At 37.1% G+C, this 13,557-nt stretch overlaps 1 protein-coding gene across 1 annotated transcript in view; it reads right to left on the bottom strand.

The window, feature by feature from the left end:
• Positions 1 to 5,745: 5,745 nt before the first annotated feature.
• Positions 5,746 to 13,557, bottom strand: part of SHOC1 (shortage in chiasmata 1) — an 83,586-nt gene continuing 75,774 nt past the window's right edge. The window contains 3 exon segments of the mRNA XM_043566687.1: positions 5,746 to 5,986; positions 9,532 to 10,492; positions 11,363 to 11,512. Of these exon segments, the coding sequence (XP_043422622.1) occupies positions 5,886 to 5,986; positions 9,532 to 10,492; positions 11,363 to 11,512 (1,212 nt within the window). The 3' untranslated portion in view covers positions 5,746 to 5,885.

Below are 13,557 nucleotides of genomic sequence, written 5' to 3' on the forward strand. Positions count from 1 at the left end.
ACATTAAAAAATTTTTTAATAAAAAATATTGCATTATATACTTAAAATTTACTAAGAGAGATCTTTAAAGGAAAATTTTTTAAATTTTTTAGAAAGAGAGCAAGAGCATGAGTGGTGGAGAGGGGCAGAGGGAGAGAGAGACTGAAAGAGAGAGAGAGAGAGAGAGAGAGAGAGAGAGAGAATCTCAAGCAGGCCCCATGCTCTGTGTGGAGCCCAGCGCTGGGCTTGATCCCAGGATCCTGGGACCATGACCTGAGCTGAAATCAGGAGTCAGATGCTCAACCACCTGGGCCACCCAGGCTCCCCTAGAGGGTAGATCTTATGATAGGTGTTTTTACCACAAAAAGTAAAAGTAACAAATAAAAATAATAAATAAAATAAAGAAAATTAAAAAATAAAAAGAGGGTGGAAGGAAACTTTTGGAGGTGATGGGTAAGTTTATGGCATAGATTGTGATAATGGTTTCAGAAATGTACACTTACCCCCAAACTCATTAAGTTGTACACATTATTATGTACAGCCGTTGATATGTAATACACACACACACACACACACACATATACATACATATTTTCTTGGTTCCAGTTTCTCCTTTAGCAAGAACTTGATAAGACAGTACAAGAAACCATAGATGTCTCACTTAGGAATATAGCTTTGTCCTAAATATTAGCAAATCAAATTCAAGAGAAGATACAATCTGACAAAGCTAGTTCAATATATGGAAATCTGTCGTTATAATTCATTACATAAGTGGTTTAAAGAAGAGCATCAATGCCAACAAGTCATTTGACAAAATTCAGTAGCTGTTCTGGATAAGAACTACGTGGCTTAGTGAAATAGGAAGAAGAAGAAAGATGATAAAGAGTTTATCAGCAGCAGTGGCAAATTTCATACTACATGTTGAAATGTGGAAGCATTCAGCAGCATGTTAACAAAACAAGGATACTTTTTTTTTAAAACGTTTATTTATTTTGAGAGCAGGGAAGGGGCAGAGAGAGAGGGAGAGAGAAAATGCCAAGCAGGCTCTGTGCTGTCAGTGCAGAGCTCAACATGGGGCGTGATCTCACAAACAGTGAAATCATGACCTGAGCTGAAATCAAGAGTCAGACGTTTAACCAACTGAGCCACCCAGGCACCCAAGACAAGGATACGTTCTATCACTACTATTGTTCAGCATTGCTTTAGAGGTCTTACCTAATGCAGTGAGATGAAAAAATGAAATGGGGTAAACATTTGAGAAGAAATATCTATTTATGGATTATATACAATTGTACATTTTGAAAACTGATGAGGATATAGGAAAATAAATACTTGAATTTGTGATAGAGTGTGAGGGGCTGGCTGCATACAAAGTTTATGTAGAAGAATTAAAAGCATTTTCTACACTGGCAATAGCTAGTTGGAAATGGGCATTATATCCCATTTTGACTTTAAGGACAAAACTATAAAAATACTTAAGAATACACTTAACAAAGTGCAAGATTAATAAAATGTTTTATTAACAGGGTCTAAAATTTGGGGATATTAAAACAATTCCATTAAAATGCAATCTTACTAAAACTCATATATAAAATTAATGGAATTCCTATTTTTTAAAGGGAAATTAGTTAAAATATCAGAAGGTTCATATGGAAAATGAAGTGTCCAAGAATAGTTTTTAAAACTCTGTGTGTGTATGTATGTATAAAACTGGGAGGGTGAAACATGCCTTAATGGGTATTAAAACTTACTTCAAGATGCTGAATCAAAACTATGATTTTTAAAAAATTAAAAAGAAAATAATATTGTGGGATAGGAATAGGCAACAGCTTAGTAATAGATTTTTTGTCTATTCAGTAGGAAAGTATCATTTACTTAAATGGTGCTGGCATTATTGGCTGTCCATTTGGAAGGAAATAAAATTGGCCTGTAATATGTAAAAAAAAAAAATCCACATAGGTTAAAGAAGGATAATACAAAAACATTAGAAGAAAAATTAGGGGAATAGTTATATAACTAGGGTAAAAGAGGTCTTCCTAAGCAAGGCAGGAAACCCAGGAGGGGGAAAGTGTGTACACTTGACTATATAAAATTTAAATAATGAGCTTAAATAAACAAGCAATTCAATTTAAGTATTAAGTTTAAAAATCTTGTATGATAAAATCATAAGAAACAATAAAAAAGCAAAAATCAGAAAAACATGTACTTTTTCAGTCTTCATTTTGGATTGCTCATTTGCACTACCTCCCACCCCACCCCAGCTCACCAACCGAGGCTGCTCTATTTATTGAAATTGTTGTATCCCTTGTTTGAGGACTGGCTTATTATTTGGGGAGGATAATCAAGCTATGACTGTGAGAGGCAAGGCATGGATCACCCTGGTGTTGATTTCCATTTGTACCCTGAGTCTCAGTGGCAAGGGAAGGAGTATCTATGTCCATACACAGTTGGAAGGGACAGCTGATATTCTGGTGAGGCCTATACAGTTAGGGCTGGACCTAGAAACCTGAAGTAAGGTGGTTCAAAAGCCCTCAAAAGTGAGCAGCACTATCACCAGCAATGGATCTAAGAGCAAGTAAGTCTCTTTAGAACATGAAAAACCTCACTGGGAAATGCTCTCAGAGAAAAAAATCGAAGTTTCCATTGCAAGAGCCAACCTGAGAAGGTGGGGCTGTTCCAAACAATTCCATGTAACAGGGTATTTGGGAGGCTGGACTAACACTTTTGGTCCCCTAACAAGGGCCTAAGAAGACCCTTCAGGCTTCCATGGATTAGCCCAACCTGTTATGTGACAGTGGCTCCCAGGGACTGCTCTGATGGAGCAGAGCTCACTTTATCACTGTTCCCTGACTCCTAACACAAAACTTCCTTCCCAATAACTCTGACAGAGGCTGTTCCAAGGCCCAGGCAGAATATGTCCTTAAACAGCAAGCGTCATTGAGAAATGCCCACAGGAAGACTCATACTTCCACTCCATTTGGTAGGGAAGCAGGGAAGTAGGTGTTGATAGCCTAACCTCAAGGTTTGCCACAGTCTATGGCCTATGAAGAAATTCCTCTCCTTTGGAAGCTGATTAAAAGTAGGATAAAGGAGATCTGCAAGCTGAGAAACCTTGGCCTTACCTTAGAAGCAATCCTTCCAAAACTTTAAGAAAGTAGAACAGAAGTTCCAATTAGATTTCCAGAAATAGTTTCTCTTTAAAGTCTCCACTCCCTACATACCGAAGCAAAAACCCAAAGCAAAAAAAGTATAACAAAGAGGAGAGTAGTGGGAGGAAAGTAAGAGGTGGTGTTAAGTTAAGCCTGTTTCAAAAATGAGGACGTGATGGGGCACCTGGGTGGCTCAATCAGTTAAGCGGCCGACTTCAGCTCAGGTCCTGATTTCATGGTTCCTGAGTTAGAGCCCTGCATGGGACTCTGCTGACAGCTTGGAGCCCGGAACCTGCCTCGGATTCTGTGTCTTCCTCTCTCTCTGCCCCTCTCTGGTGCATGTTCTGTTTCTCTCTCTCAAAAATAAATAAACATTAGGGAAAAAAATGAGGACGTGATTAACAGTATCAAATATGGAAGAGAGGCCAAGTAAGGTGATATTGAGTGTCTCTTGGATCTAAAAAGATAGAGGTCAATTTTGGGAGTAATAGGGTGAGTTTCAGAAGGCAGGACTGAGAGTATGCGTATGGTCTTCAAACATTTTTGCTGGTGTACCACCTGTAATAATGTCAAAACCCATTATATCTCTTTTAGAGTTGACATATAAAAGTTTTATTGTAACTTTGAATAGTTGCAAAGAATATAATTTTATTAGAAATTCTGACATTTTAGAATAAAATTATTACATCTTTTAAAAAAGTATTCAATGTAGTATAAATACCATAGTAATTGGGGCGCCTGGGTGGCACAGTCGGTTAAGCGTCCGACTTCAGCCAGGTCACGATCTCGCGGTCCGGGAGTTCGAGCCCCGCGTCAGGCTCTGGGCTGATGGCTCAGAGCCTGGAGCCTGTTTCCGATTCTGTGTCTCCCTCTCTCTCTGCCCCTCCCCCGTTCATGCTCTGTCTCTCTCTGTCCCAAAAATAAATAAACGTTGAAAAAAAAAATTTTTTTAATACCATAGTAATTAGAAAGCTACAACTGTCCATTAAAAAATACACAAGGACACCTCGGTGGCTCAGTCAGTTAAGTGTCCCATTCTTGATTTTAGCTCAGGTCATGATCTCATGGTTTGTGAAACTGAGCTCCACGTAGGGCTCTGTGCTGACAGCGCTGAGCCTGCTTGGGATTCTCTATCCCTCTGTCTCTGCCCCTCCCTGGCTTGTGTGCACACACACACACTCTTCTCAAAATAAATAAGTAAACTTAAGTATATATTTACAAACTGTATTCCAAAAATACTGTACTAACAATGTAGGAAAATATTCTTTCTCCAGTATGCTGACACTGAATATTATTTTGCCAATCTGATAGGTGTTCTGTTTTCCTTTGCATTTGCCTAATCAGTAATGAAGCTACATATTGTTTCAAATGTTTATTGGTTATTTTTGTTTCTTCTGTGTAATATCTATTCATATATTTTACCCACACTTCTATTAGGTTGTCTTTTTTCCTATTAATTTGTAGGATTCTTTGAATATTAGGAATGTAAATCTTTTTTTTATTATGTAGGTAGCAAATATTTTCTTAGTAATTTGTTTTAAATTTTTGTTTATGAAGGCAACCATTTATTTATTTTAAAAAATTTGTTTTAATGTTTATTTTTGAGAAGGAGAGTGAGCATGAGCAGGGAGGGAGCAGAGAGAAAGAGGGACAGAGGATCTGAAGTGGGCTCTGTGATGACAGCAGAGAGCACAATTCGGGGCTCCAACTCACATGAGATCATGACCTGAGCTGAAGTTGGCCACTTAACCCACCCAGTGATCCAGGTGCCCCTGAAGGTAACACTTTAAATAGGAAGTTCTCTAACATTAACTTTGCCCTTTCTTGGTGATGTAGGGTCAACTCTGGTGATCTTAACTTCTTGACCTAAAGGGTCAGACTGAGATGGAGGCTCATTTAAAAAAGGCTTGCTGGAAGAAGGGCGCCTGGGTGGCTTAGCCGGTGTCATGATCTCATGGTTTGTGGGTTCGAGCCCCGCGTCGGGCTCTGTGCTAACAGCTCAGAGCCTGGAGCCTGCTTCGGATTCTGTGTCTCCCTCTCTCTGCCCCTCCCCCGCTCACACTCTGTCTCTATCTCAAAAAAATAAATGAACATTAAAAAATAAAAAAAAATTAGGGGCGCCTGGGTGGCGCAGTCGGTTAAGCGTCCGACTTCAGCCAGGTCACGATCTCACGGTCCGTGAGTTCGAGCCCCGCGTCGGGCTCTGGGCTGATGGCTCAGAGCCTGGAGCCTGTTTCCGATCTTGTCTCCCTCTCTCTCTGCCCCTCCCCTGTTCATGCTCTGTCTCTCTCTGTCCCAAAAATAAATAAACGTTGAAAAAAAAAAATTAAAAAAAAAAAAAATAAAAAAAAATAAAAAATAAAAAAAAATTAAAAAGGCTTGCTGGAAGAAAGGTGGGAAGCAGCATGGCTTTCAGAAGACAACTAAATATCCCTTTTATATATATATATATACTGAAATGTATATATTGCTATTGTTCTAAAAATATATGTTGTAACTATTGCTCTAAAAAAAAGCTTTGCAATGTTCGGGTGAATCTGGAAGATATTTGGATGTTATGACAATTATGCTAATTAGAATATTTTACTTACAAAGATGTAAACTATAGGGCAGAATATATATTTTGAAATTTTAATATGGATAACACCAAGAACATCTAACGACAGAATTTTCTTTAATAAATGAGCAAATCTATCATTTTGTTACTGGATTTTCATCAAAAACAAAGGAATGTGGCACAGAACACTGTCCTTTCTTTCAAAAAAACCTCAGACGAGTTTGTCCATCAACTCTACCAGGGACTTTTTCATACACTAGACGTCGTTTTTTGAATTGTGGTAGTTGTGAACACATGAGATCTGTTAAAAGGAGAAAAAGGAAAACCATTTTATTTCTGACATAGCTATTTTTTCCAGTTATTCAAGTGCATCCTATCTCTTCATCTATCTACAAAGTGTTAAAATTTCCAAACTGAGATAAAATGACTATAAAAATTACATTTTTAGCATAACTGCACCTGTACCTAATGGCCCAATACTGATTAGTGCCATGTATACATATTGTATACTCATGCTTTGCACAAATCATTAAATCTCCCTGGATTTAAGACTCCTTCATTTAAGTTTTCACTCATTAAGCCTGTTCTTTTTTTTTTTTTTTTAATTTTTTAATGTTTATTTATTTTTGAGACAGGGAGAGACAGAGCATGAACGAGGGAGGGTCAGAGAGAGAGGGAGACACAGAATCTGAAGCATAAGCCTGTTCTTTAACTCAAATCTGTAATGTTGTAGAATTTATCCTGAGGTCTGATATGTGATAGGTGGTGATCATGTATGGACTCACCTTCTATGACTGTATTAAATATGACACATTAGCCTGAAATATCCTAGATTTGGATACTTACAGAGGCTGATTGATTAAATCAGTAAAAAAGTAGGCTAAAATATTTAAAACTGTTTTGGTAATTATTCCTGGGGATATAATCTCATAATTACAAGATTTGGATGCCATTATAAGCATATTTAAAAAGCAATGTAGTAGGTAATTGTATCATAGAGGTCACAAATACACATCTGTAATATAAGACAAATAGAACATTATCTTGAGGTTATGCCAATGGCTTTGGATAAATTGTCTAGGGCTGCATTAACATCAATTCTAAAAGTGTTGCATCTTAAACAGTGGAAGGTAATGATGTGCTATGGGAAACCACAGTAAAAAGTCAAAAGTTTCCATAGTGTTAATGATACTAGTATCAAAGATTCATGTGACCTGTTTGAATAAAATTATTTTTTGGAAGAAATTTGAAAGTGGAAAAAAATATTTTTAAGCCATTATTTATTTAATATATGATTGGAAAATATATTTATAACTAAGTTAAGGAATTAAAATGTAGGTAGACATTTTACTATTCCATCCATATCCCTAAAAGTTTAAATATTAAAGTTATTAGAGGGGTGCCTGGGTGCCTCAGTCAGTTAAGCATCCAGCTTAGGTTGAGGTCATGATCTCACAGTTCACCAGTTCAAGCCCAGCATCAGGCTCTGTGCTGACAGCTCAGAGCCTGGAGCCTGCTTCAGATTCTGTGTTTCCCTCTCTCTCTGCCCCCCTGCTATTTCTCTCTCTCTCTCTCTCTCTCTCTCTCATTAAAACATTTAAAACATTAAAAAAAGTTATTAGAAATAATTTCTAAGATCTCACTGAGAAAATGGGAGGATTATCTTATACACTGGGATACCCTATGTTTAAGAACATATAGTAATTCACATACTTGATTTGGTCCAGGATGGAAAAAAAAATGGAATTTTCATTCAGTTCATTTATGAAGCTGGAATAAAGTTCATGTCAGAATGTGACAGCACAAATAAAGAACACAACAGGTTAATTGCATTTTGAATGTAGATAATGAAAAAAATAAATATTAGCAACCATATTCAACAGCATATTAAAAGAATCACTCTTCAAAAGCCAATTAAGTTTATCACAGAATGACAATTATTATTTAATATTAGTAAACCTGTTAATATAATCATTGACATTAATGGGTCAATGGAGAAAACATGTGTGATTTTCCCCACTAGGTGCCAAAAATGTTTGGATAAAATTCAGCATCTGTTCCTCACAAAAGTTCTTACAAAATTTGGGAGATAATACTTCTCATTAAAATCAGGAACAGGGGCGCCTGGGTGGCGCAGTCGGTTAAGCGTCCGACTTCAGCCAGGTCACGAGCTCGCGGTCCGGGGGTTCGAGCCCCGCGTCGGGCTCTGGGCTGATGACTCAGAGCCTGGAGCCTGTTTGCGATTCTGTGTCTCCCTCTCTCTCTGCCCCTCCCCCGTTCATGCTCTGTCTCTCTCTGTCCCAAAAATAAAATAAAACGTTGAAAAAAAAATTAAAAAAAAAATAAAATAAAATCAGGAACAAAACAAATTATGACTATTAAACAGGACCAACTCCAAGTTTTGTGAATCCTGAGGCTTATACAGTTGACCCTTGAACAATGTGGGTGTTAGGGAGGCTGACTGCTCCCAGACCCCTCCCCCAAATTCTATACATAACTTTTTAAATACTTTATTTTTTCAATTTATTTCAGAGAGAGAGAGAGAGAGCATAAGCAGGGGAGAGGGGCAGAGCAGAGGGGGAGAGAGAGAATCTTAAGCAGGCTCCATACTCGCTTCTACAACCCTGGGATCATGACCTGAGCTGAAATCAAGAGTCAGATGCTCAACTGACTGATGCTCAACCACCCAGGAGTCCCTGTAACTTTTTAAAAAACCTAATCTCTGTACCTGATGTGGGGCCCAAACTCATGACTGTGAGATCAAGAGTCACATGCTCTACTGACTGAATCAGCCAGGTGCCCCCAAAATCTATAACTTTTGACTCCCCCAAAACTTAACTACTAATAATCTACTGTTGACCAGAAGCCTTACTGATAACAGTCAATTAACACACATTTTGTAAGTTATATGTATTATATACTGTATTCTTAAAATCAAATAAGCTAGAGAAAAGAAAATGTTAAGAAAATCAAAGGAAGAAAAACTACATTTACAGTACCATACTGTATTTATCAAAAAAATCCATGTGTAAGTGGACCCATGCAGTTCAAACCTGTGTTGTTCAAGGGTCCACTATACAAGTTGGGAGGTACTCTTTTATTATTTTCTATCAGTGATTGCACTCAGGATTGATAGCCTCAAGTCATCACTGCAATTTATTTTAACTTTTTTTTTTCAAATTTATTTATTTATTTTGAAAGAATGAGTGATTGGGGGAGGGGCAGAGACAGGGAGAGAGAGAGAAACCTATGCAGGCTCTGTAGTGACAGTGCCACACAGGGCTTGAACTCACAAACCATGAGATCATGACCTGAGCCGAAGTCAGACGCTTAATGAGCTGAGCCACCCAGGCGCCCTTAATGCTTAGTTCATCTAAAGCTACAAGAATTTGACATATTTTGTTTACATTTATTTTCTTAGATGTCTATAATTAGACTTTTGATTTTCTTTTTGACCCCAAAGTTAGTGAAGATTTAAAAAAATTTTTTTTTAAGTTTATTCATTTTTGAGAGAGAGAGAGAGAAACAGAGCATGAGCAGGGGAGGGGCAGAGAAAGAGAGAGAGAGAGAGAGAGAGAGAGAGAGAGAGAGAGACAGAATCCGAAGCAGGCTTCAGGCTCCGAGCTGCCAGCACAGAGCCCGATGTGGGGCTCAAACCCACGAACTGCAAGATCATGACCCGAGCCAAAGTCAGACGCCCAACCAACTGAGCCACCCAGGTGCCCCTAGTGAAGATTTTTAAATATAGTAATTCAAACAAACAAAAATTCTTTTTTTAGTTTAGAGATGGTTCTATCTTTTAAAATTGCGTCTGCCAGTAGTTTTATTAATTTTAGATAGTGTTACCTGGTAATGATTTTTTGTCTCCTGAGTTAGATGAAGATTCAGAGTGCCTTTTCTGTCCTAAACATTTCCCAGCTCTTTGGTGGAAATAAAGACTGCTGAATTCTTTTTGATTTACATTAGGATCAGAAGTGCAAAATAAATCCATACTGGGGACAGATGGTAATTCTCTCCAGAAAGTCTTTTTAGTCCCAGCATTTGAACTTTGATGAAGGAAGCTTTCTACCTCATCCGAAAGACATTTCTGCTGAGTAGTGAATAGATTATCTTTCTGAGAGTACCATTTGTCACATGTAGTCTGCTTTTCACCATATTCTAAGTTGAATGAGTGATTCTGTTGTTCCCATACATTCTTCTTGAAGTTCCAGGGAAGAGGAGATTGAGAGCCTTCCAGTGAAAAGTTAGGGGTACATACTTCTTTATTTATAGGTCCTTTTGCAACATGTGTTCCCTTTTTCTGATTATTTATAAAATTAGGGGCAACTCTCTTCTGAGTGTCAATTGGTGATATTATATTTTCACAGTTCATTTGTGTTAGATCCAAAGAAAAAACATCTGACTCTGAATCATTCCAGTTTTGAAAGGAGTTACCAGCCATGTTCCTTGATCCTATATTAATTAGGAAAGGATTATGTACTATATTAGGATTACAACTGGAGTCTTTCTGGTAGCTGGCCTGATTATAAGAAGTCACAGGTGATAAAATGCATGGCATTTCTCTGAGTTGCGTAAGGGAAGAGTTATAGTTTGAAGTGATGTTTGTGTCTTTGTGCACTGTGGCTCCTATGTCTGATTTCTGGTATTCATTATATTCTTGAAAGACAGAGTTTGAAGAGCCAGAAGCTGAACTCTGGGAGGTAATGGTACTAGCCTGATTCCTGTTTTCCCGAGGTGATGGAATTTGAGGTGATTTTGTTATGGAAGAAGAACTAATCTTGAATAAGGAAGTGATGCTACAAAAATGCTAAAAAAATTTTTTAAATTAATGTAATACAAATACAATATACACATCAGTCAAGTAAATATAAATAATAGCACTTATCTATATGGAAAGAAAGCAAAATATAAATAAGTAGGGTATTACAGTGATCCATGTAATAAGAACATAACATAATTAGGCTCCATTAAAAGAAAAACTTATGATTTGTATTTCTTTTCTAATCACTTGTAATAGAATTTTTAGTTACACAAATTATACATGAATGTCATTTGCTTGATAAAAAATTAGAGTTTTTACAATAAGGCTAAAGTTAAAGTTCTCTTTACTACTATAATGAAGGGCATCAGGATTGTTTGGAAGAGATCATGTAAACACATATGAATAGAGTATGTGACTGCATATTAGTGGGCACAATAACATTTCAAAATAATTTAAAGTGTGATAAATGGACTGTACTGAATTATCTATATAAGATAGGTTTAAATGTATAATGTGATTGACAGTCAATGAGAATTCTAAGAAATTTAGTTCAAGTAAATTATTTTTTTTAAGTTTTTTAAATTTATTTTTGAGAGGGAGAGAGTGTGTGCAAGTGGGGGAGAGGCAGAGAGAGAGGGAGACACAGAATCTGAAGCAGGCGCCAGGCTCTGAGCTGCCAGCACAGATGAAGGGCTCAAACTCGTGAACCACGAGATTATGACCTGAGCCTAAGTCAGAGGCTTAACTGACTGGGCCACCCAGGTGCCCCTCAAGTACATAATTTCTTTGTCAATATGTGAAGTCCAAAACAATTAAACTTGGATACCTCCATTTTGAAAATGTTTATGGCAAAAATCAATACTCAAATGGAAAGGAAATACATTCATATAAGAATATGGAATTCAAATAACTAACCTTTAAGACTTTTCCTGGAACTTCAGGTAAAAGTTCCTGAAGCTGACAAAGAGTTGCTAATAATATCCAGTGCAGTGATGGTCCTTTATTTAACATGAGCTGAGCCACCAATGGGTTAATACATGGAAAGTCAAGTAAGTACATTTCTTCCTAGAAAAGAGTTTAAAGGAAAAATCAGCCACTGGTCCTTTGAAAATAACCCATTTTATTCTGCTCAATCTAGAAGATTAAAATTTTTGTCATTGCACCTACCACTCAATTTGAGATGCTGGGGAAAAAATATGGCTAGTAGGAAAAGAAACTTCTTTGTCAGTTAGAGTTCATATGCTCTCAGGGGCACTTGGGTGGCTCAGTAGGTTGAGCATCTGACTTCAGCTCAGGTCATGATCTCGTGGTTCATGAGTTCGAGCCTAGCATCAGGCTCTCTGCTGATGGAGACAGCATGATGCCTGCTTTGTGCATGGAGCCCACTTTGGATCCACTGTCTCCCTCTCTCTCTGCCCTTCCCCTCCCCCTCAAAAATAAATGAAAATATTTGAAAAAAAGATTCATATGCTCTCAGAATTGGGAAAGATCTTAAAGTTCATTCATGTCAATCATTCATCCAAAAAACTTGTTACAGTTCATCTCCTTCAAATGACAATTGTATTATATAATGGTAGATTTTCTTTTCTTTTTTCAAAAAATGTTTGTTTATCTTGAGAGTGAGAGCACGAGCTGGGGAAGGGCAGAAAGAAAGGAGAGAGATTCTCAAGCATGAACCGTGAGATCATGACCTAAGCCAAAGAGTCCAGTGCTTAACTGACTGAGCCACCCTGGCACCCCTCTAATGGTAAATTGTCTAATGAAAACGTTTTCAGGGACTTTAGTACCTCAAGATTTCTTTAGCTCATCCTTTGTAGGCCATATGTTACTATCACTATTTGATTTAAGATGAACCATGTTTATGATATCTAACAGATGTTGTAGTTTCAGGAAAGCCTTGCTGTGAAGAATAGAGGAAGAACTTCTATCAACCAGAACTGACCTTGATGGCCTAAAAATGTGTTCCAGAGAGATCTCATAATAATCTAGAAATATAGCAGCCATCTTTTATTATTGTCATATTCCCTCTTCTTTCTGGGATATACTGGCTTTTTGCACCCTCTTTGATAAAATCAAATGACAGACATGTGAGTAGATTAGACATGCCTTGGTAATAGGGAAACTGCAGACATATACATCCCATAATTAATTATACCCATACTTGCCAATAGTACTATGTTTTGCTTAGGCATATAAAAATTCTGTGATTTAATATACATGAATATTTTTTAATGTATATGAATACACGAATATTTATTTGCTTTATAATTTTATTTTTGAATAGGCAAAATAGGCACATGGTTCAAAATTCAAAGGGTACTAAAAGATGTGCAGTAGGGGTGCCTGGGTGGCTCAATCAGTTAAGCGTCTGACTGTGGCTCAAATCATGATCTCATGGTTTGTGGGTTCGAGCCCCATGTCCAACTCTCTGCTGTCAGTTCAGAGCCTGAAGCCTGCTTCAGATTCTGTGTCTCCCTCTCTCTCTCTGCCCCTCCCTCACTTGTGCCCTCTGTCTCTCTCGAAAAATATATAAATAAACTTATCAAAAAAGGTGTGCAGTAAAAACTCTCATCTTCCTGCCCCCCATTACCCCAGTTTTCCTGTCTGGAGATAACTAATGTTATCATTTCTTGATAGCATTATCATGATCTCTTCCAGAGATATTTTATTTACTTACAAACACATATAAATATTAATTTCCCCTTGTTCAAGTGGTAGGATACAAACTGTATGCCACAACTTCATTTTTCATTTAATATAGCTTAAAGGTCATTCCATGTTAGTAAATAAAAAGCTCTATTATTCTTTTTTTATGGTTTCATGATTTGAATATATTAAAAAAATAAAGGAAACTGAGATATAAGGTTGGTATGAGAACTTAGACATATTATGCTTAACCTGAAGGAATTTCTAAAAAGTTACTATTCAATCTTATGAATATTTTACAACTCTACTTTCAGTTTTGATTATGTAACTTAATTACTGACAAAGGCAATGATGGAATTTTGCTATTATCATATTTACCACTCTTAAATGTATAAATTTATGAATTAGAAAAAGTTATGTTTTAAAAATATTAGGCATTAAAAGTTCATTAAAATACTTCTGTC

This window comes from Prionailurus bengalensis, chromosome D4 (genome assembly GCF_016509475.1).
Source record: "Prionailurus bengalensis isolate Pbe53 chromosome D4, Fcat_Pben_1.1_paternal_pri, whole genome shotgun sequence".
Lineage (NCBI taxonomy): Eukaryota > Metazoa > Chordata > Mammalia > Carnivora > Felidae > Prionailurus > Prionailurus bengalensis.